Raw genomic sequence first — 21,374 nt, forward strand, 5'->3', positions numbered from 1 at the left:
AGACACACACACACACACACACACACACACACACGAATTCTTCTGACATGAGACTGATTTCATTTTTCAATTTTTCAACACAAACTGATGAATGGTAAAGGCACATGACCCAGAAAAGTACTGAGTCTGACAATTTGCTGTGGGAAATTCACACACCAATGATAAAGAATAAAATGAGGACTTTTGTGGGAAAAGAGTCACTTTGCTCCCATCAGTTTACCTGTTTGTAAAAGAGCACTGTGTTGGAAGACCCAGGTTTGAATCTTGACTCTGACACTACCTACTGTTTGACCTCAGGAAACTTACTCCAGCTGAAGTCCCATTCATGCCTGGATGAAATGGAGCCAAATGGGGCTGTTTGGTGCATTAGATGAGGGAGATAGGAGGACAGATGTCCCACAGTGGCTTCTTAATAAACAACCTCATAAGCAACTGCCTTCCCTGAAGACCATGGATCCTGATACTTGCCTCAACAGAGAAGACCCAAATCAGGCAAGAAGTCCTTACCCAAAGGAGTCACATCCACTGCCTCTTCCAATTGACAAGGCTCCTGCCTGGCAGCTAAGATAATCAGACTCAACAGAAACACATGGAAGGGAGAAATACCTTGCCATCTATTTTTCTTTTCCCCTACTCCTGCCGAATTTCCCCATATCAAATTAAATATGGGCAAAAGGAAAAAAAAAAAAAAAAAACCAAGCCTTACTCTAGAAGGCTATCCCTGACAGATTTAACTGGACTCTAGGTGGGGGCCATCAGACAAAGATGGCAGCTTGTCTTTCCTGAAGTGGACAGGACAAAGCTCCCCCAGCCCGGCACAAGAAAGTGCTTTCCCAGAGAAAATGGTGTCCTCCATTTACCACCTCCGGAACTAAAGCTGCTTTTACTCATTCTATGTTGTATAAAAGGCTTTTATTATATGCTTCCCTCCTTTGTAACACGGCCCCCCTTTTGGGGAAAAAAATCTGCAGTAATAAGCAAGCTAGTCTTTTAACAGGAGGTAAACAGAGTGCAGTGAACTTAAAACCACTCTACTTTGTTTTACCCAACCACACAGCATTCCTTATTGCTTTCATTTCTTTTCTTCCCCTTTCTGTTAATAGTTATTTTTAAGAATTAGGACAGAAGCAGGTCAACAATGCCTACAGATGTTACAAAAGTATTAGGCCACACTCTGCACAGAGACGCATGTAAACAGTTAATGGGCTGGGGTAACGTATAATCCTTCTTTGACCAAATGCATTTTACCTATAATTCCACTTGCATAACAGACGGCTCACTTAAAACCTCCCTGCAGAAAGTGGCTCTCAGTTAAACAGCCATCACCACCACCAACAGGAGATGCGTACAGAGCACCTCCTATTTTTAGGGTGCTGCTAGGTCTACACATAGCAAGGATTAAGGAAGAAGAAAAGATAAAGCTAAAATGATTTATGATTTAGTCTTCTCATTCATCTGTTACTGACTTCTGTCTGCATCCTTCTTTCTCTACCACATGAAGACACGGGTTTGCTTTGTCCCTCACGTCTCCTGGGGTGTGTCAAAGAGTTCTTCTGAATCAACCACCTCCCAACTTGCCTTGCTCTCACCCTTCCAGGGCCAGGAGCAGCTAAGCAAGACTCCATGAGCTGACGACCTGGCAGCCTCTTTCTCCTCCCTAGTGGGAGGATGGGTAACTCATGAAAGAGGATCAAGCTATCTAATCTAAGCACCATGCAGTACATGTGTTTTGAAATTATCAGGCTTCAGGCATGCCAGATCTGAGCACACCCTCTTCACCTGTTGATACGTTCAGGACATCTATTACTAGGGTGGTTATGGTGAGGGAAGTAGAAATATCTGGCCAAGCCAATTTCTATGGACTCTTCCCTTAACACAGAGGTGAGGACTAGCCACTTCTATCATGGACATTTTAATCATCCCCACCTAGCATTCCCTGAATTGTATGATGAAGGAAAGAGAAGAAACTTGAGATTTCACAGACCACCAGGGGTTAACTTATAAAAGAGCAAAGGACCCTTAGAAGTAGGTGGAAAGTAATTATCCAAAAATCTATTATAACCTGCTTTGAAACAGAGTACTTACTGTTAATATCACTAACCACACCACAACTAAAGATGGCAAATTAATATGAGTGAAACAGTTAAACACAATTCTCAATGGCCCAATAAATAATACCAAATAAGCCACAAGGTTTACAACTATTTAGCTCACTACCAATTTTTATTACAATGTTACTCTGAAATTTTAATGATGAGATTTCATAATTTATAGTAGTGACAAACTACCTTCTTATTTAATAACCACTAGGGACCTTTTTTATTAATTTCCCACTAGGGTTATAATGCTTTAAAATAGTTGGTCTATACAAAAAAAATAATTTTTAAAAGCAAATTTCATTTATATCTAAAAACAACCATAGACAATACTGTTTGCTACCTCTTATTTTTTATTTTCTACTCACTCCCTGTACTTTTCTGACCTTCTATTTGTCCTCCCTTAAATTTACAGGGGGCTACAGACATACACATACACACATGCATACACGCCACACATGTATGTATATGTGTGTATGTGTATACGTAGGTATGCACATGTGTGGGAGGATGGACACATATCAGACAGATATCAGCAAACATTCCCAAATCTTATATGGACATTGCTAGAGTCAAATGGATACAGTTTATAAAGAATTCAGCTACTTAACAGTTAAAAAATTAAACTGCCAAACTTCCCCTTCACCAGGTTTCCCTTCTTCACACTGGGTGCTTTTCAACTTCTCTCATATTACTCATACAGGCAGAAGAAGTATCTATACAGAAGGTTTATAGCAGCACTAATTCCATGGAGTTCTCTCCAGGATCTTACATGTCTAGGTCCAAAGGCAAATGTCCCAGGCCTTCAATTTCACCCCCAGAATCACAAATCTAACTGTCAGGAAAAAGTGCAATTCTTGGGGACTCGCTTGCTTGGCCCGGTGCCTCACCACACATTTAGCTGTGTCGTTAATCTCCCAGAGCTGCGCCTACTGTGGCATGCCTGCTATTCTTTACCATCTGGAGCCTGGAGTTGATATTAGCTTGAACCACACATGCAAGAGAAAAGAAGGGGAAAAAAAACCCTCATTCACATTTAACTGAAATTGGTGGCTGAACAATACACTACGCTGCCTAGGCTTTCACACATGGAAGAAAAGGGAAGAAAAGGGTAAAGTACAAACCTTCTCCTTTGTTTTCTGGTTCTCTGCTCTGAGGTCTTCATATTCGCCTATTGCTAAAAGAAAAAGGAAAGCAACATTACAACTCAGAGGAAAGTTTACTGTGGGAAAACCCAAGAACCCAACTAACCCCATCGGCTCTTTACTAGGCTGGGAAGGATGGAGAAGAAACCAGGAGGGCTTCTGCTTTGGAGTGTAAGTTAAAAAACATGGCCCACCACGCTGACCTTCAGCGTTCCCAGGTCATTAGGAAGGTGAGAGCCAGAAGTGCCCCAGGACAAGCCGCTCCTCCTCCTCCATGCTCAGCACCCTGTCCTGTGAAAAGATTCAGGAGGTGTTCCCGGAAGTTCCTCCAACACTGAGTCTGTGGTGTCACAACCAAGAGGTTTATTGGGGAATGGACCTCTAGAAAATGAAGCATACCTTCCAATGTCACGTATCAGCTTTCTCCAGAACAAAAAGTTGACCCCATGAACATCTGGCTAAGAACAACCATTTCAGGCAAGACTGGCAGTCACCAAGCCACCACCAGGAATTGCCAGGCTCAGTTCACTGAGTCAGGAATACGTGTAAATCAGACATATTTCCAACTATGTGGGGGGAAAAACAGTTCCCTACTTAAAATTCCCTGTAGCTAGAAAAATAAAATAACTGAACCCCTTCATTCAACTTTTAGCAAAAAACCCCATTCTTAGGTATCCTCAAGGTAAACCTGAGACAAAGTTTTGGGCAACCACCTAAGATCATGGAGGGAACAGAACATCTAAGGTAAATATAGAACTGCTTCTCACCCACCCCAGCTACCCCAACCACAAAGCCAGTGAATTATCAGGCCAGACCTTCATCTTTTAAAAAATTAATTGGGATTTAGCTCCTAAAAATCTCTGTTTTTCTTAAAAAAAAAAAAAAAAAAAAAAAAAACTTCCTATCTCTACAAACAATCTGACAGAAATAAAAAATCTGAAACCAGTGGCTTCAAGAACATTCCAGATAATGTGGTCACTGGTTCTATAAATGTATGATTGTGTGATTCTAAGTACTGGAGCAGAGAACATCCCAGAAATAAACAACAAACATGGGAAAGGGCACTCTGCTTTTTCAAGTGAGCCTACAGGTTCAGAGAACTTGCAGTGATGGCAGCACCTAAATCTTAGCATCTGATCTAAACTTCTTCCATTTAAAACATCCAATAATGGCTTTGCAAGCTTTTCTAAAACATGCATGCTATTCTTCCTTTATACTGCCAATTCTACCCACAGGAAACACTGCAAACTCCCAATCACTGGGTCTTTATCAAGGGCATTTATTAATCCCACGTTTATGAGATTACACCAACAATGTCCAGAAGTTTTACTAGCACCCCGTAAACATGAAGTAAGAATTAATGTCGACTTTATTAAAGCCCCCCACACCCCCAAATCCTTGAACATTAGATAGCCCACTAAATAGCTCTGAATGTATATCCATAGAGATAAGAGCACTTTGAAAACAATTATATTTCAACAGAAAAGATTTGACTGACCTCAGATTGAAGCCCTTTACACTTCAGCCCCTCATCAGCCCCCACCACACATGCCCCCACCACTGAGGATAAACTAAAGTGTCCTTGGATCTTAAAAATCAATGAGATGGACCCCCTTTTAACTAAGAAAGAGATTCTACAAACATCCACTTCCACCATTGGTCATGGTCCCGAATCTTACTAATACTGCTTCAAAAAAATAAATACAAAAATATTTTATTAAGAGACTTTGATTTAGATTACTTGACATTTAAAAGTATCTGTAGATGAAGTTGAAAACCAAAATTGATTTAACACTCTATTATTGGTGCCCTACTTTATAGACCTCCGCACAAACAATAAAGGCTTATAAAACCATAATCTCATATTGACATTAAGAAATTTTTTTCTATTTAAAACATCGGATAATGGCTTTGAAAGCCTTTTTAAAACACCCATACTATTCTTCCATTATATTGCCAATAGAACCCAGATGAAACATTGTAAACTCTCAATTACTGGCTCTTTATTAAAAGCATTAATTAAGAACCCTTCACCTATCACATTTTAGTGCGAAACACAGAAAATATGCTTTCTTGTGACTACATGAGACTCAAAAAAAAAAGCAAAATGCAAGGAAAGGAAAGTATTAAGAATTCAACCACTTGGCACCAAGCAGGGGATAACTGAGAAATGGGCATAGAAGAACAACAAAGCATGTATTTGGGGTTTAAAAACCAAGTTTGCTGCCATAAATAATACGTATACATGCATATACACAATGCATATACACAAGTATCAAGGGGACACACAGGTAACCCCATCCTCAGCAAAACTTGTGAAAACTGAAGTGACCTATATTATTATTCAGACCTTTTTTGGGGGTCATAGGCTTCTTCTTATTTCAGGACTGGCTCAGAGTTTGCAAATTTTAAATAATAAGCTTGCATAGCTTAAGTGATTTGATAACAGAGATCCTCCAATCCTGGATTGATCAATGCCTAAGAAGAGAGGAATCTGACCCAACTCTCTGCCATAGGACAGATCCTCACAACTGGGGGAGACTTCATCTCCTAGGTATACAGGTATAGTAAATGTCACTATACCAAAGGGTCATCTAGGACAGTCATTAAAACGTACAGCCTACTTTCAGCTGAGCACTCATTGGCTATAGGAGCTGGGAAAAGTCAGTTAATCTCTCAGAGTCTCGGGGTACCTCATCTGATAACAGTGTCTCCCACAAAGCTGTTATTAAGAGAAGAGTTAACATGTGTGTCTAGGCACATGAAGTGTTCCACACATGTTAGCGATGGTTATTGCCAAACAGTAAAGTACATCAAATCCTGAGTGCATGACAAAAGAGATCAGGTTGCCCTGATATCCTGAGTTACTTTTGTCCCACAGGGCCCATAAAGATGGCCAAATGGAAAAATCTGAAACCCAGGGCACCATCATCCTTCACCAAATAAAGGGAGGGGGAAAGGGGTTAAGGATCAAGTGTGAATCATTTGTTGTAAAGAAACGTTTGCCACAAAGCAGTGGAAGCACATCTGAGAGTCATACTTTTCAATCCTGCTGCACATTAGATTGGTCTGGGCAGCACTGCAGTCACACAGACTCCAGTCCCCTCACCTCTGACACCAAGATTCTGATTTGACTCGTCTGGGTGGGGCTCAGGCACCCTTTGCTTTTCTTGAGAATTGAATGCCCAGGTAATTCTAATGTGTAGCCAAGGTGGGGAACCTCACATAACCGTACGGAATGGAAGAAAAAGGAAGATGGTGGAGAAAACAAGGAGAATAGCAGGCAGAGCACGTGTATCCAGAACCATGCTGGTTTTCCATTTTCTAACTCCCTAATACCAAGAAAAGGAGTTTTCATTCCAAGCTGCAAATCATGAAACAGTCAGCTCAGGAGGCAGCTGAGTAGACATACTAGTTTAAAAAAAATGTGACAACTAAAGTCCATAACCACAAGTCAATAACAATGCCTCTGGCGAGAGTTAACAACCTTCATGGCTTGCCTGGGACTGTCCATTTTAGCACTGAAAGTACAGCATCCCTGCACACTTCTCAGTCCCATGTGGACTGACTGACTACCTCTGTTGGTATCTCCAGACCAGCATTTCCAACTAGCACTTTGTAAACCTGCACTGTCCAATAAGGCAGCCACTGGCCACCAGTAGCCATTTAAATATTTATCAATTAAAATGTAAAGTTCTGTTCTTTAGGTTCATTAGTCACAATTCAAGTGCTGAACAGCTACTAGATACCACTCTGGACATTGGACACAGAACCTTCTTAACACAGCAGAAAGTTCTACTGGTCAGTACTCTTCTGCACATCTCTGTCCTGATGTCCTACAAGCGCCTCAACTCAACATGTTAGAAAGTGAGCTCAGCAATCCCTCTTCACTCAAACTTCCTGCTTCCAGCACACAGGGTCTCCTTCACTGGTGTCACCTTCCACCCAGCCCCCAGGCTACTACCCACAGGGTCTCCCTTGAGTCCACTTCCCTCTACCTCCACAGCATCAAACTCCTATATCTAAATATGTCTCTCCAATCTGCCCTTCCTCTGTAGCCAGTATCTCTGTCCCAATTCAGACCCTCAATATTAACAAAACCCTCCAATCCAGTTCTACCTTCACTTTATCCCAAGTTTCTTTACACAGTGGGTAGTCAGCATATTGACAAAAAGATCTTCTTCCATCCATCTTCTTGTTTAAAACCTCCAAAACCTTAGCTTCACAATCTGGAACCCACTTGACTGCCTGCCATTCAGTCTCAGAGTCCACCACAAGCTACTCCATCACACCCAGAGTCCAGGGCTTCCCTGAATCCTGTAAGACCTTTCATACATAGGTGCCTCTGCAAATGTTTTCTCCTCTGCCTGCGAGGTCTTCCCCATCTCCTTCCTTGCAATGCAGGTTTCCAAGAGGCTCTCCTCACATATCTCAGGCAAAGTCAGCACTTCTCTTTTAACACCAGAAGGCCCTGTTCATATAGGTTAAGCAGCCCTACTTCAAAAATCAGAAACTGGAAATGCTTCGAAATATGAAACTTTTGAGCACCAAAGTTTCAGATTTAGGAACATTTTGGACTTAAAATTTTCTTGTTAGATATACTCAACTAGTAATGTCTATGCAAATATTCCAAAATTTTAAAAATACAAAGTAAGCATCTTGGATACAGGAACTAAACCAGTAGCTCTGTTAGAGCCCCTACACACAGCCATCATAAATTAGCTGCATACAAGTTGTTTTCTCACCTTTCTTTCCACCCAACTGACTGAACTATGCCTGTGCAAAATACCAAACACAGAGTTCTTGCCTATGTTGAATGAAAGGCTATGTCCACTCGAATCTGTGATACAAAACAACTGAGCTAAATATTAACATCCCCATTTTACAAAGGAAGACAGAAATCCATAGAGAAATCAAATCCCACAGTTTTTGAAAGCAGAACCTGTCTCTTGATTCCCAAAGTCATTCAAGGAAGAAGACAGTACTGAGTATAACTGTGCACAATGCAATAAAGCACTAAGTCGGAAATAATCCTCTAGGGTGAAAACAGTGCCTTCATTCATCCAGACACCCACATCCACATGATGCCTGACATATAACAGGCATTTGATAAACTGAGCAGGAAGGAAGAATGACTAAGGCCTCACACCAGCAACTCATGAAAGAGGACATACTCTCCTCCCTATAGGTCTTTTGCATCCTATGTTACATGGAAATCCTTAATCAAAATGAAACTTTAAATAGCCACCAAATGTAACCGGAGAAACACTGCCTCATGAGATCTTCTAATGTAGCTTTACATTCATTGAGTCTGTACCTTTGAGACTCTGGAAGCCCTGAAATGTTACTAATGGGGAATGAGGACATGAGTCACAAAAGACGGTGTTCAATTAGGGCTAGATTGCCTTCTGCACACATCCCAATGGGTCCTCCTCTTAAAGCCAGAGTAGAAAGAGAAGTCATTTATACCTCACTTGTTAATTAAATCATTATAAAATCTGGGAAAAACACTGCTGGAAAAAAAACTGATCAAAAAACAAAGGTAACAGATTTCATATCTGAAAAGAAATTATGGCAAAACAGAAATTCACTCAATACTTGGTAGAACATACAGTCCGGTGTTAATGAAGTAATGATGATTAAGAAGTACTCTCCACAAAACTGTATTAATGACTTCAAATTAACCAACAGAAAAGAAGGAAACGGAGTATCTTTAAAATACATATATGTCGAATTTCTAATCTGGCATGTGAGGACCCTATAAATCACTTCTTTCTCACAAGGAAAAAAAGCAGAACATGCTGAAAATCAACAACTCCTTTTAGGTCTGTCAGAGAACTAATGTCACAAGGCCACCCCCCAAAATTAGAGGAACCCACAGGCAGATATAGACAACCACAATTTACGGGAACAGATCCCAGGAGCAGAAACCAACAGCAAGACAGGAAAATCTAAACTATAATTGACAAATTGCTAGAGGCTCCGTTTGGGCAAGTGTGAAAGTTAAAAGTGGGTGTCTGGGTGGGGGTGCACACTTGTTGGTTTTACTTTCAAGAACCTGGCCAGGTTTGTACAGAGAAGATCAGAGAGAGCAGGCTGAGGAGGAAAGCAGCCATTCTGAAATATGCTCAGGGCATTCTGTTCTTAAAGCCTGGCCTCAAGAGAAACAGCCGTATTAGGGTCTAATGGATTTAAGGCAGGGCAATGTCCAGGTCCAGCCTCCTCCAGCTTCCTGTTCTGCCTAATTGGGGAAGTGGGAGCTGAACAGAAGTGGGAGGTCACAGTCCAGGAGCACAGCCTCCTAAAACCCAATCCGAGGATTCTGATCTAACCAGAACTACAGACTAATTTCATACCCTACCACCACACACCAATGTTTAGAACATCATTATTTATAATTGCTCAAACTAGGGAGGAACCAAGATGTTCTTCAAGATGTGAATGAAAAACAAACTGTGTATATCCATACAACAAAATATTATTCAGTGATAAAAAAAGAGATAAATGAGCCATCAAGTCACGGAGGGGAAACTTCAATGCATATTGTTAAGTGAAAGAAGCTCATCTGAAAAGCCTACATCTAGTATGAAAACAGCTATGTGATATTCTGGGAAAAGCAAAACTGTGCAAGAAACAAGAGAGATCCGTGATTGCCCCAAGTTCTGGGTTAAGGAACAATGAATGGGTAGATCACAGGATTTTTAGAACAATGAAACTATTCTGTACTATACTGTATGAAACTTGTATGTACATCATATATTGGTAAAAACCCATAATTGTACAATACAAAGAGTGAATCCTAATGTAAACTGGACTTTAGCTAATGATAATTTATTAATATTCACCTATCGGTTCTAACAAATGCACCACACTAATTAAAGCAAGATATTAGAAGAAATAGGGCTGAGGGGAAATGAGGATATATGTGGGAATTGTCTACTTTCAGATCAATTTTTATGTAAACCTACTTCTCAAAATAAGTCTTTTTTTAAAAGAACCCTAAATGAGCAACACACATTGCAAGCAGAAATCATACCTAGATTTGTGTCATATAGGATATGAGACAAAACCAAGTTACTAAAAGGATCTTATACATTACTCTTCATGGTACCATATTAAAACTTCAGAATGTATGTTTGAAATGTTTAGCCAGCACAGCAAGGAAGAAAAAAATAAAAGTTATACAAGTTTTACATTTTAAAGCAAAGTCTAGCTGTGTAACAGCTTTAAAGAATAAAATCTAGGGCTATGGATGTGATTCAGAATTTGTCTAGCATGCATGAGGCCCTGGGTTCCATTCATAGCACCACAAAAACAAAAGTAAGAATAAAATGTAAAGCAGGGCAAAGTTTAAATGTTTTAGATTCCTCAATTTCACTTTTAAGAATTTTTCCTATTACCCATAGATAAATTTTCCCTTTTACCCATGAATATATACTATTATATAATTTTTTAAAATTGATTTTGTCCTACAATTATAGTTACAAATATATGTATAAGAATGTATGTAGCATTATTATTTTTAATAAACTTTAATTTTTTAAGCTTTAGAGATATGGAAAAACTCAAAGATAGTAAAATCATCCCTTGGTATTCACAGGGAATTGGTGGTTTAGGTGGATACCGAACTCTGGAAATTTTCTTATATAAAATGATGTACTATTTACATACAATCTACACATACACTCCCACGTTCTTTATATCATCTCCAGATTACTTACAATACCTAATTCAATATAAATGCCATGGAAAGAGTTGAATGCTGTATTATTTAGGGAATAATCATAAGCAAAAACAATACCTGTACATGTTCAATTTTTTTTCAAATATTTTTGAACTGAAGTTGGTTGAATCCACAGATGTGGACCCCATGGATATTAATATTATTAATATTAATGGATATTGGAGGGCCAGCGGTACAGAGTTCCCCTGTCTTCCCCTGTCATGAACATAGCATTACTATGGCACATTTGTTACAACTAATGGACCCACACTGACACCTTATTGTGAACTAAAGTCCACAGTTTATTCAGGTTTCCTTAGTTTTTACCTAATGTCCTCTTCCTCTGCTCTGGGATCCCATCAGACATGCCGAATTGTATTTAGATGTCATATATCCTTAGGCATTTCTTGACTTTGACAGGTAGACTGGCTTACAGGTTTTTAGGAGACAATCACAGAAATCAAGGGGCCATTTTTATTATACTGTATCAAAGATATGAGTTATCCACATGACTTATCACTGTTGATGTTGACCAGCATCACCTCACTGAGGTAGCGTCTGCCAGATTTCCATGGAAATTACTCTACTCCTCCTTTCTTACGCTGCAATCTCTGGAGAGAAGTCACTGCGTACAGCCCCCACTTAAGGATGGGGGAGTTAAGACCACACCTTTCTAAAGTGGGAGGAGCTACATAAATTATTTGAAATTGTTCTGCATTAGAAATTTGTCTCTTCTCCCTGCTAATGTGTTGAATTACTTCTATTAGTACTGACTCACAAATACTTATTTCATACTTTGGGTTACAATACAATATCTTTTTTTCAAATCGTTCTGTCTTTGCCCATGGGAAGCTCCTTCAGTTGGCTCCTGTGTGTGTCTCTGACAGCCCCATCACTGTAGGGTTATTAGTTTGTTCACTTCCTTAGTTTCGAGCACTACTAGATGCCTCAGGCTCATCTTGTATGTTTCTTTCCTCATTCTAGAATCTGCCGTTTCTCCCAATAACCCTGTTCCTTTCATGGTATCAGTACCCAGCTCTGGGTGCTAGATGTGTTCATTGCTACCAGTGCATCCTGACTCTCATCTGGCAGAACAAGAAAACACACCTGTCTGCACTAACCCAACTACGTGTACATATCTGTAAGAATTTTAAAGATAACCATCTTTATCTACATTAAACTAAATATGAATTCATACTGATGTCTCCAACTTGAATCCATTACTGCAAACATTACTTTAAATAGCAAAAAAATTAAAACAAGAAACACAGAAATATCCTCCAGAGGACATTAAAGACACTGTGGTAGATGAATACAGTGAAACACTATCTAATCAATTTTTAATAATGTAACTATGTGCTGACATAAATTACCTATTAGGTAATAAAATATGTGTGTACATAGAAACACACAATTTCTGGAAGGAAACACCACAAAAGATTAACAGTCAGAAACTTTGAGAAATGGGAATGGGGTAGAGAAAGCACTGTCAATAGGGAGTAATATCATTCTCAACAAGGCAAAAAAAAATCAAAGGGTCACAGTACATAAAATGGCTCCTGAGGAGGAGAAGAAGAATAAAAGAACTACTGAGAAACAATGAGTTAGATAGAACAGGTAACTGTATTTTTCACTTTATGAACTTATTTTCTATAAGCATGAGATTATTTTATGATTTAATTTTTTAAATTTATTTTTTAGCTTTAGTTGGACATAATACCTTTATTTTATTTATTTATATGTGGTGCTGAGGATCGAACCTAGGGCCTCGCATGTGCTAGGCGAGTGCTCTACCGCTGAGCCACAACCCCAGCCAATTATGATTCAATTAAAAAAAAAAAAATACAAGACTCACCTACCTACAGGAAGTATTAAGTGAAGAGAGGAATTCTGACTAGAAGATGCTATTCGCCAGCCATGCTAAGCACCGGTGTCCTGGAGGGCTGCCTGCCTGGCGTCTCTTCGGCAATGATTCACGGACTCTGGGGTTGGCATAACTACAGCCATCCTCCTTTCCCCACCCCCGCTATTTGAATACTGTTCTTATTCTCAAGAGATAGAAACTTGCTAGTCTGTGTTCTCTCCTTGAGAGATAAAAACCTGCCGGTCTCTGTTCTCTCCTTGAGCGATAAAAAGTTGCTCTTCTCTGTTCCCAAGGAACTGTAAGTTGCCTTCCACAAAACCAGGTGATGCTTGCTAGGCCAGTCACAAGGGCTAAACCCACCTCTAACGGGTGGCCATGATTCTGGCCTCTAAAAGTCATGCTCAAGGGGGAGTCGCTGCTGCTCCCCCGTCCCGCTGCTCTCCCTTCCTACTGCTGTTCTCTCTGAGCCAGAGAGAGCCTTGTCAGGTGCCTGGCAATAAATCTGCTTATGCCTCTACCTTTGATGTGCCCATGTGATCAGTCCTGCACCCATTTTCTTTCATCTGGGAGGAAAGTAAGTTTCTAATACATATCTGGTAACTCAAAGGTAGCTGGTCCCTGGACCACATTTAGGAAAACACTGGTGTAAGGCCAAGTTTGTGCTTGAAACCAAAGCAACCATTTAATTCCAAACTGCTTTCTACTGAGTGACTTCATGTGGATCAGTGACTGCAATGCTTTAGCTTTTCAAGACTGATAGGGTCACTGTGATAGGCAACAGTGTGGGCCCCTTCTGTCAAAATAATGCTCCTCTGACCCAGAAGCCAAGAGAACACTAGAAGCATCCATAAATTACTAGCTCAGCTCTAAAGAATGAGCTTTACTGAATTTCCATCTGAATCTTAAGCACCAGCTCAATAACTTGGGGGAAATGATATTAATTATAAAAGTGAAAGGAGGTTTCCTTGTTATAAAACCAATCATCTGAGCTGAGGATGCAAGCTCAGTAGAAAAGCCCTTGCCTAGCATGCACCAGGAGCTGTGTTTAATCCCCAATACTGAAAAAAAAAAAAAAGCTAAAGAAAATCCATTTTAGATAGTATTACCCAAGAATGATCCACACATTCGGAGGATTTGTTGTTGTTTGGTCTTACATGAGAACATCCTTAGTAGGGTTAGGGCTACAGCTCAGTGGTAGAGTGCTTGCCTAGCATGGCTTTGATCCCCAGCACCACCCACAAAAAAAAGAACATCCCTACTAGTAAGCAGCAATCACTCTCTTCAAAACTTTTGAGCTCCACAGGGCGGCCATTACTATTCTGACTAGGTTAGTGGGCACCTGTTGTTTATGTCACCCCAGCTGTATCCTCTCTTCTGATGGTGGCAGGTCATTCATTCTGCTTTGGACAACTACTCCATTGCATGGATCTTCACGGAGGCTGCCAATCACAGTGCTTCCCGGCCAAAGGATGTGAATCCATGACCCCCATCTAGACCAATCAGACACTCTTCTTGGAATATACATGCCTGCCATCATCTTCAGGCCAGGAACTCCTCACCAGCAGGGACCAGGTCTTACTCATCTCTCTATCTCTGATGCCTAGCACAGTGCCTGGCCATGAATATTCAGCACATGCAAGTTCAATGAATTACACAGAAAATCAGGCACCTTAAACAAATGCTGAACTAAGTCTATCATTTTCCAACAGAATTCCGGAGAGGAGCAAATTGTGTGGTGTTTTGTAAGGGAAATGTCCACTTTAGTAGCTAGGAAATATGCATCGGAAATAGTATCCAAAGTTGCCATTTCTCTGTGCATTAAAGATGTCAATCAGTCCAATAAAATAAAGCCAGAAAAAAAGACAAAAGGAGAATTACCTCATTACCTCAACATCTGCTTGAACATAAGCAATCACACACTGGCTAATTTTTTTAAGGGACATAATATAACTTTCTAGAAAGACATAATATAGCTAATTATACCATTCACTAGAAGGGAACATACAATGTTTTGAAGTAATTCAGAAGTGGGTGTGATTTATAAGACACAGAGCTTAGGGAATGGTAAGTATAAATTAGAGATTGTTCATATTATGACAGACTCCGTCACTGCATTTCACAACTTTTGTCAAAAGCAACCTCATTCACCACACCACTGAAAGCATCACATGAGGGAAACTGCTGTCAGAGCTGCAGTTTCGACCTTCTTTCTGCATACCCTCCTGAGGAATGGGTTCGAATTTGAGACTTAAAACTCACTAAGGAAGGAACCACATGATGAAACTCAAACGCCCGAAAAGCACATAAAAATACCTCCAATTTCACCAATAACAAGGGCAATACAAATTTTTTAAGGTACCATTTTGCCCACTTGGTTGGCAAAAATTCAGAAACTTGTCAAGCTGTCAAATTAGTAAGGATGGCTAACAGTCAATGTTAATCAGCACACGGGGATAGAGAGGCTACTTGGGGAATGTGAACTGATATAGCCATATTAGGGGGCATTTTTTCCAATATTTATTTTTAGTTGTAGTTGGACACAATACCTTTATTTTATTTATTTTATTTTTATGTGGTGCTGAGGATCGAACCCAGGGCCTCACATGCACTCCACCACTGAGCTACAAATCAGCCCCCTATAGGGCATTTTTTTAACTGTCTAGCAAAACTTTATTATGTACATGACCTCTAACCCAACAATTTCACGTCTAAGAATCTATACTAGAAAAAGAAAGGGTAATTGTACATTTATCAGTGTGATTATTTGATTAATGATGTCTATGAGACAAAAAAAGAAAAAAAGCAAAGACAAAAATTGTCTAGTTCACTCCCTGGGCCCCCAGTGCCTAGCACATGGGCCCCACCTGTGGTAACCACATGGTATTTGTTAAAGGAAGGAAAACATGTGTTTACTTGGAATTAAAAAAGGAAACTAGTATATCTACTCAATGATGGTTCTTCTCCTTCCTATCAAACAGGGGTAGTGAAATGAGGACTCAAAGTGTTAATGGGTAGAACACACCGAAACTTTACAAAATTGATCATAATACTGGAGATACCCAAAGAACCTGAGTTCTCATTTCAAATCCCTAGCTTTCCAGTTAGTTCCACAAGTCAAGCAACAATTAAATACTCTTGAAATAAGTTAACTGTTATCACAGTCAATGATCCAATGGTAAATGCCCTGCGTTGAGATATATAAAATTCATACTATGGGCTGAAAAAAATCCTCACACCTGGATAACTAGACCCAACATCATTAAAAAAAAGTGTACTTTTAATAAACACAAATTTCAAAGTCAACTGTTCTATTACCTTTGATATGCCCTTAATCAAGGAAATACAGCCTCTGAAAATACCAACACCATGGATGTTTCCCAATACAACAGAAGAACCATAAACTTAGAAATACACCCTTTTTCCTCACTCCTTAATCCAACATAGAGACAGAGAACGTGTTCCCAAATCAAATAAAAACAATTTGTGGGTTACTTGCATTGTTAATCTACCCTTAAAAATATATACAGAATGAAAAGGAAGTAACTTTTTATTATTCGAAGACTGAGCATCCATCAAGAGATGTGATATCCAGTAATACTAATAATGAAAGTTCCATGTGTCCAGGAATATGAATCAAGAGTCAAGAAATAACATTCAAATAGAATGCAGCCCTTAATAAAACTTGAGATTTCCTATAAAGGAAATTCTGCCCATCCAGCAGATTCACTGGTTCTTCACTTCAGGCCCTCAGGCTAGTCTAGGCTGGGAAGCGAAGGTGCTAGGACCAAGAAGACTAATATCTATCCAGCACATTCCAGATACTAGATATCAATGTCCACTTTAGAAAAGTTAAGTAATTTCCCCCAAGGTCACACAGTACATGGTCCTGTTAAGAATTTTTTGCAAGGAGTACCTTGCAGATGGGAAGATGGTGTAATCAAGAAGCAACAGGTTATACATAGTACTGGACAGGACAATGTGACGTCTGGTTTAGTCCTTGTTTTTAGACAGGTAAGGCTTGACTGAAACCACAAGATCCAAGGAAGGGCGGACATTCCTCCAAGTTCACAAAGCTTCTGAGCTGAGCCAAGAGAAGCAGAAGAACTGAGACTAAACACAGGAGTTAGCCAAAGAGCAGGGCCCCTTTCACTTTCTGGCCATGTCAGCAAGTCACTCGGAGAAGCACAAGTACCTACTCGTTTTTACTTCCTAAATCTCCATGTTCGGCTCCTTCTTGACCCACATTCTCAGACCACCCTTTGATCAGGGTAATAAGAATTTTTAAAATGTGTCAGATTAACAATGGCTCTCTGATCTGGCTTTGTTCAGAAGGGTGGTAATGATGAAAATGATTGAAACAGCTCTTTATTGAGGGATAATCCCCAGTTACAAGCAGTAGAGAAACGTGTGCACAGGGCCTGGCTGCCCTGTGCCCAGCGCCAACACTGTTCATTCAGGAAACCAGGCACACAGACAGGGTGTTGATTCACTAATACACTGCTAAAAATGGGAAGTGATAAAAACACATCGCGGCCTGAAAATCCTGGCTAAGGAAAGAGGAACTGCACCGACCCCAATGAAACGCTGGAAAGGCTGTGAAGCAGCGCTGCAGGCCCGCGAGCGCCCCAAATGTGCAAGGGTGGGGCCAAGGCCAGGAGCACGGCCAGCTGAGCCGCCCAGCGTCCTGCCCCACCCGCTTCTCCCGCGTGGAACGGGTGTCGCGCGCCCCGGTCCGCGCCAGGTCCTTGTCCCTGGCCCGGATCTCCAATTGCGGGCCAAGGCGGCAACGCCTCTCCCACTGCGGGGCCCGACCCTCCCCGACACTCGCACCTCGTCTGGCCTGCGCTCTACTGCAAGGTGACGGAGCTACCGGGTGACCGCGTCGGCCGCAACGCCCCCCGCCCCGCTCCCACCTGCAGCAGACCCAGCTCGCGAGCCGTCCCCGCCCACGGGCCGCGGCTCCCACACCTGGCGCCCGCGGGCCCGCCTACCTTGCTCCTTCAAGCTGGTGATGAGCTGCAGCTGCTTCTCCTCGTCCGAGCTGTTCATTTTGGCGGGTGGGGCTGGGAATAAAAGGAAAGGAGGAGAGGCGAGGGGGCCCCCAGGGGAGGGGGAAGAAAAAGCAAGATGCCGGTGGCGTGCGGCGGCACTACCCGGAAGTTGGATCCGCTCCCGCTCCTCCTCCTCCCGGCGCCGAGCGCGCGAGTGAGATCATCCCCACGCACCTTCCCGGCGGCCGCTTCACCTGCGGCGGGCGGCGGGCGGCGGGCGGGGCCCGGAGGCACTGGGCCGCGGTGGGGGCGGCGGCTGGCGGGGGCGGGAACAAGTGTCCCAGCTCGCGGCGGCCGCTGCGGCCCGGGATCCTCCTTGGAGGCCCGCGCCCAGGACGCGCAGGCGGGGGGCGCGCGGCCCTGCGTGCGGCCGCTGGGCGCTCCTGCACCCTTCTCCCCGCCTCCGCCCCCGGACGCGCGCGTTCAGAGAAACCCGGCCTTGGGTTCTTAGCGCCACTTTGGACGCAGCTCAAAGGTCACTACCCGCGCCACTAAGAGCAAACGATTTAGAGCGGGAAGTGGCGGGCACTAGAAGCCCCGAGTTCCCACGCAGTGGTCTATTGGGGCGACCTTTAGGGACTGGAAAACCTGGGGGCCTGCAAAGGCAGCCTCAGGTCATACCTCAAGCACCTTGCGAAATAGGGCAGGGAGCGAAATAGACCATCCTGCACTTTGCGGGCCGCCCAGCTGGTAAGGTCACCACACAGTTGGGAGAGAGGCGTGGTAGTCCGATAACAGTTCCTGGGGCCCTGGCGGGCTTCTCCACCTGACGTCAGGTTTGAGAGGCTGGAACATGGGCCCTGAGGCGCGTAGGGATCTTATGGTTGGCTTGAGAGGACATTCACTCTAGGGGGGCGACCACTGCCTCTCAAATGCCTGAGGCAAACAGCTACCTGGCAGGAGAGCCAGGTGTTGTGAAATGAAGCCCAGCACTTGTTCCCCTTCACTGCCCTCTTGCCCTCCGCACTATTTAAACCCAGCTCTAGAATAGACCCTGACCAGGAGAGAGGCTGTAGGTCTGCCTGGTTGAAGGGCAACTTTCCCCAGGCCCAAGTTGCTGGCTAACGTTTGGTCAAGTCTCCTGTGCTCTTTGAACTTCACCTAAAGGATGGGAAGAGTAATAATGCCTACTCTCCAGGAGAAGGGTAAGGATTGAACAGAGAAGAAAAAGATCAAAACGCCAAACCAGAATGCAGCATTTAGTTGCTGTTGTTTTTTTTTTTTTTTTTTTTTAATTACCGGTATGAGGGCTGGGGATGTGGCTCAAGCGGTAGCGCGCTCGCTTGGCATGCGTGTGGCCCGGGTTCGATCCTCAGCACCACATACAAACAAATATGTGTATGCCGAAAACTAAAAAAATAAATAAATATAAAAAAAAATAATTACCGGTATGAGAAAGGGTTATGGTTGCTATTTATAAACTGAAACAGGCAAAGTTCTTTTACACTGATCAGTTAGCATAGAAAATAAATCCAACCTGGATTAGACCTATTTGCACATCTTGATTTTTCTATCCTAAGCTCTTAGGTAGGACACCAGCACAGTGCTTCTGATCACTCCTCATTTGATATTTTGTGCAAATGTCCAACTCCATTTTCTGTGTCCCTCTCTCCGGGATAGATGGGCAGGAGGCCTGGTAATTTGATGAATCCTGTAACCAGTATCTTTCTCATATTCATTACTAACTATTGACTCGAAATAAACTGAAAAAATGGTTGCACTGCTTTCTGCTTTTCTAAAAATGGCAATATAGTGTTTTAGCATGGGTCATTTGGTGGTAAATGATCTAAAAATAGCAACAAAGTATTTTTTAGTGAAGTGAATTAAAAATTAAAAAATAATTGGTTTGAGTTTTTAATCATTCAATCCTTTCCCTAATTTTTCATAAAATAATTCAAAGTACTTGCAAATCAGCTTCAGTGATGGTCCCCAGAAGACAACCACGTGGCCTTTTCCCTGAAACTGCATTTTAGTCCTCAGAATTGAAAGAAGGGGCTAGAAGTATGAGCCAATCCAAACTCAATTCCACGAAAATGTCCTGCCACTGGGTATTTTGTGAAAAGAAATAATTTCTTTCCAGAGGGGAGTAAAATACAGGAGAACTGAGTGTCAAATCATAGCGATCTAGCTTTTGCATGGCAGTGGGGAAACATGCTAAACCTGAGCTGTCATTTCTGACTGCTGGGCAGTTTGGAGGAGTTCCCTCCAAACCTAAATAACCAGAGTATTTTCTCACACTCTACCAAACATAAGCAGAGTGTCCATTAGGTATTTGTATTATTTTACAAAATTCCATTCTCTTAAATGTCTGGTTTTATTGTGTACTCCAATTACACTGTAGTTAGGTAATATTTTTGGAGTTTAAGGATGAGTTAATTATCAAATCTATAATCAAACTAAGTGTTCTGGTCCCACACTCAATCCGCAGCCCCTTGAAATTAATTCCATTTACCCTCCTTGAAATTAAAATAGCCACCTGAAATACAATATGGTATTATCCTGAGGGCATGGAATGAATTATTAGGATGACTATTAGAGTTACTTATTGGGATGCAGATCTCCCATTACTTTATGGTTTATTTATATGATATGAATATTGATGAGAGGATAGAAGTGATATAATTAGTTTTTGTTCTGTTAAATAATGCACATAGGGATTTCTGTTACAGGCATCACAATGGAGCTATTAACCTGCACACAACATGCAATTTAAAACATTTAAAAATGAGTATTTTTACATACATACATGTATATGTAGAGAGAGAAGAAATGCTTTCTAAAAATGAATTGAAAATATTTGTACAAAGTTCAAGAAAATTACTTTCTTCAGGCTACAAGAACAGGTCCAAGGAGCCTGGGTGGAGTGGGAGAGTGCTGAAGTAAAAAAGGATTCTTTCTTTAATATTTGTTTGATTTTTTTCAGGTAATTAAAGTAAAATCACATTACATGTAATCCTTTGAAGTATACAGGTAAATAAGATTAAAATCTTTTTTAAAGTTGGCCCTCCTTGATCCACTCATTCTATATTAGTGGGTCCATCTTAAAAGGCTTCAGTACAGAGCTACTTATTGTAATGGTAATTATGATGCAAAAATGCAACATTGGAATATTATTTGGCAATAAAAAAAGTACTGACACATGATACAACATGTATGAACTTTGAAAACATTATACTGAGTGGGGAAAGACAGAGAAGTCGAGATAGTGTATGACTGCATCTATATAAAATGTTCACAATAGGAAAATCCATAGAAAGAGAAAGCTAATTAGAAATTTGTATGAAACTCAAGGCAAGGTGGGGATTGGAGAAAAAATAGAAAATGGCTATTGATAGGTATGTGGTTTCTTTCTGGGGTAATAAAAATGCTCAAAAAATGCTCCAGGCAATGACATTCTTAATAAGGCTCTGAAAACTCAGGAAATAATGCCAAGAATTGATAAATGGGATGGCATCGAATTAAAAAGCTTCTTTTGCACAGCAAAGGAAACAGAAA

General features: G+C 41.4%; 1 protein-coding gene across 4 annotated transcripts in view; it reads right to left on the reverse strand.

The window, feature by feature from the left end:
• The window catches only part of Shtn1 (shootin 1), a 96,534-nt gene extending 78,460 nt beyond the window's left edge, over positions 1–18,074 (reverse strand). For 2 of the 4 annotated variants that reach the window (XM_058581328.1, XM_058581329.1), the window contains exons 1-2: positions 17,820–18,073; positions 3,221–3,273 (exon numbers count right to left, since the gene is read on the reverse strand). In XM_058581328.1, the coding sequence (XP_058437311.1) occupies positions 3,221–3,261 (41 nt within the window). In that variant the 5' untranslated portion in view covers positions 3,262–3,273; positions 17,820–18,073. Of the gene's footprint in view, positions 1–3,220; positions 3,274–17,819 lie in introns of all 4 variants that reach the window. The other 2 variants (XM_058581327.1, XM_046450387.2) reach the window with 2 other exon arrangements.
• Positions 18,075–21,374: the final 3,300 nt, after the last annotated feature.

Source organism: Marmota monax, unplaced genomic scaffold (assembly GCF_021218885.2).
Source record: "Marmota monax isolate L192 unplaced genomic scaffold, Marmota_monax_Labrador192_F-V1.1 WCK01_AAM20220418_F8-fsc00004, whole genome shotgun sequence".
Classification (NCBI taxonomy): domain Eukaryota; kingdom Metazoa; phylum Chordata; class Mammalia; order Rodentia; family Sciuridae; genus Marmota; species Marmota monax.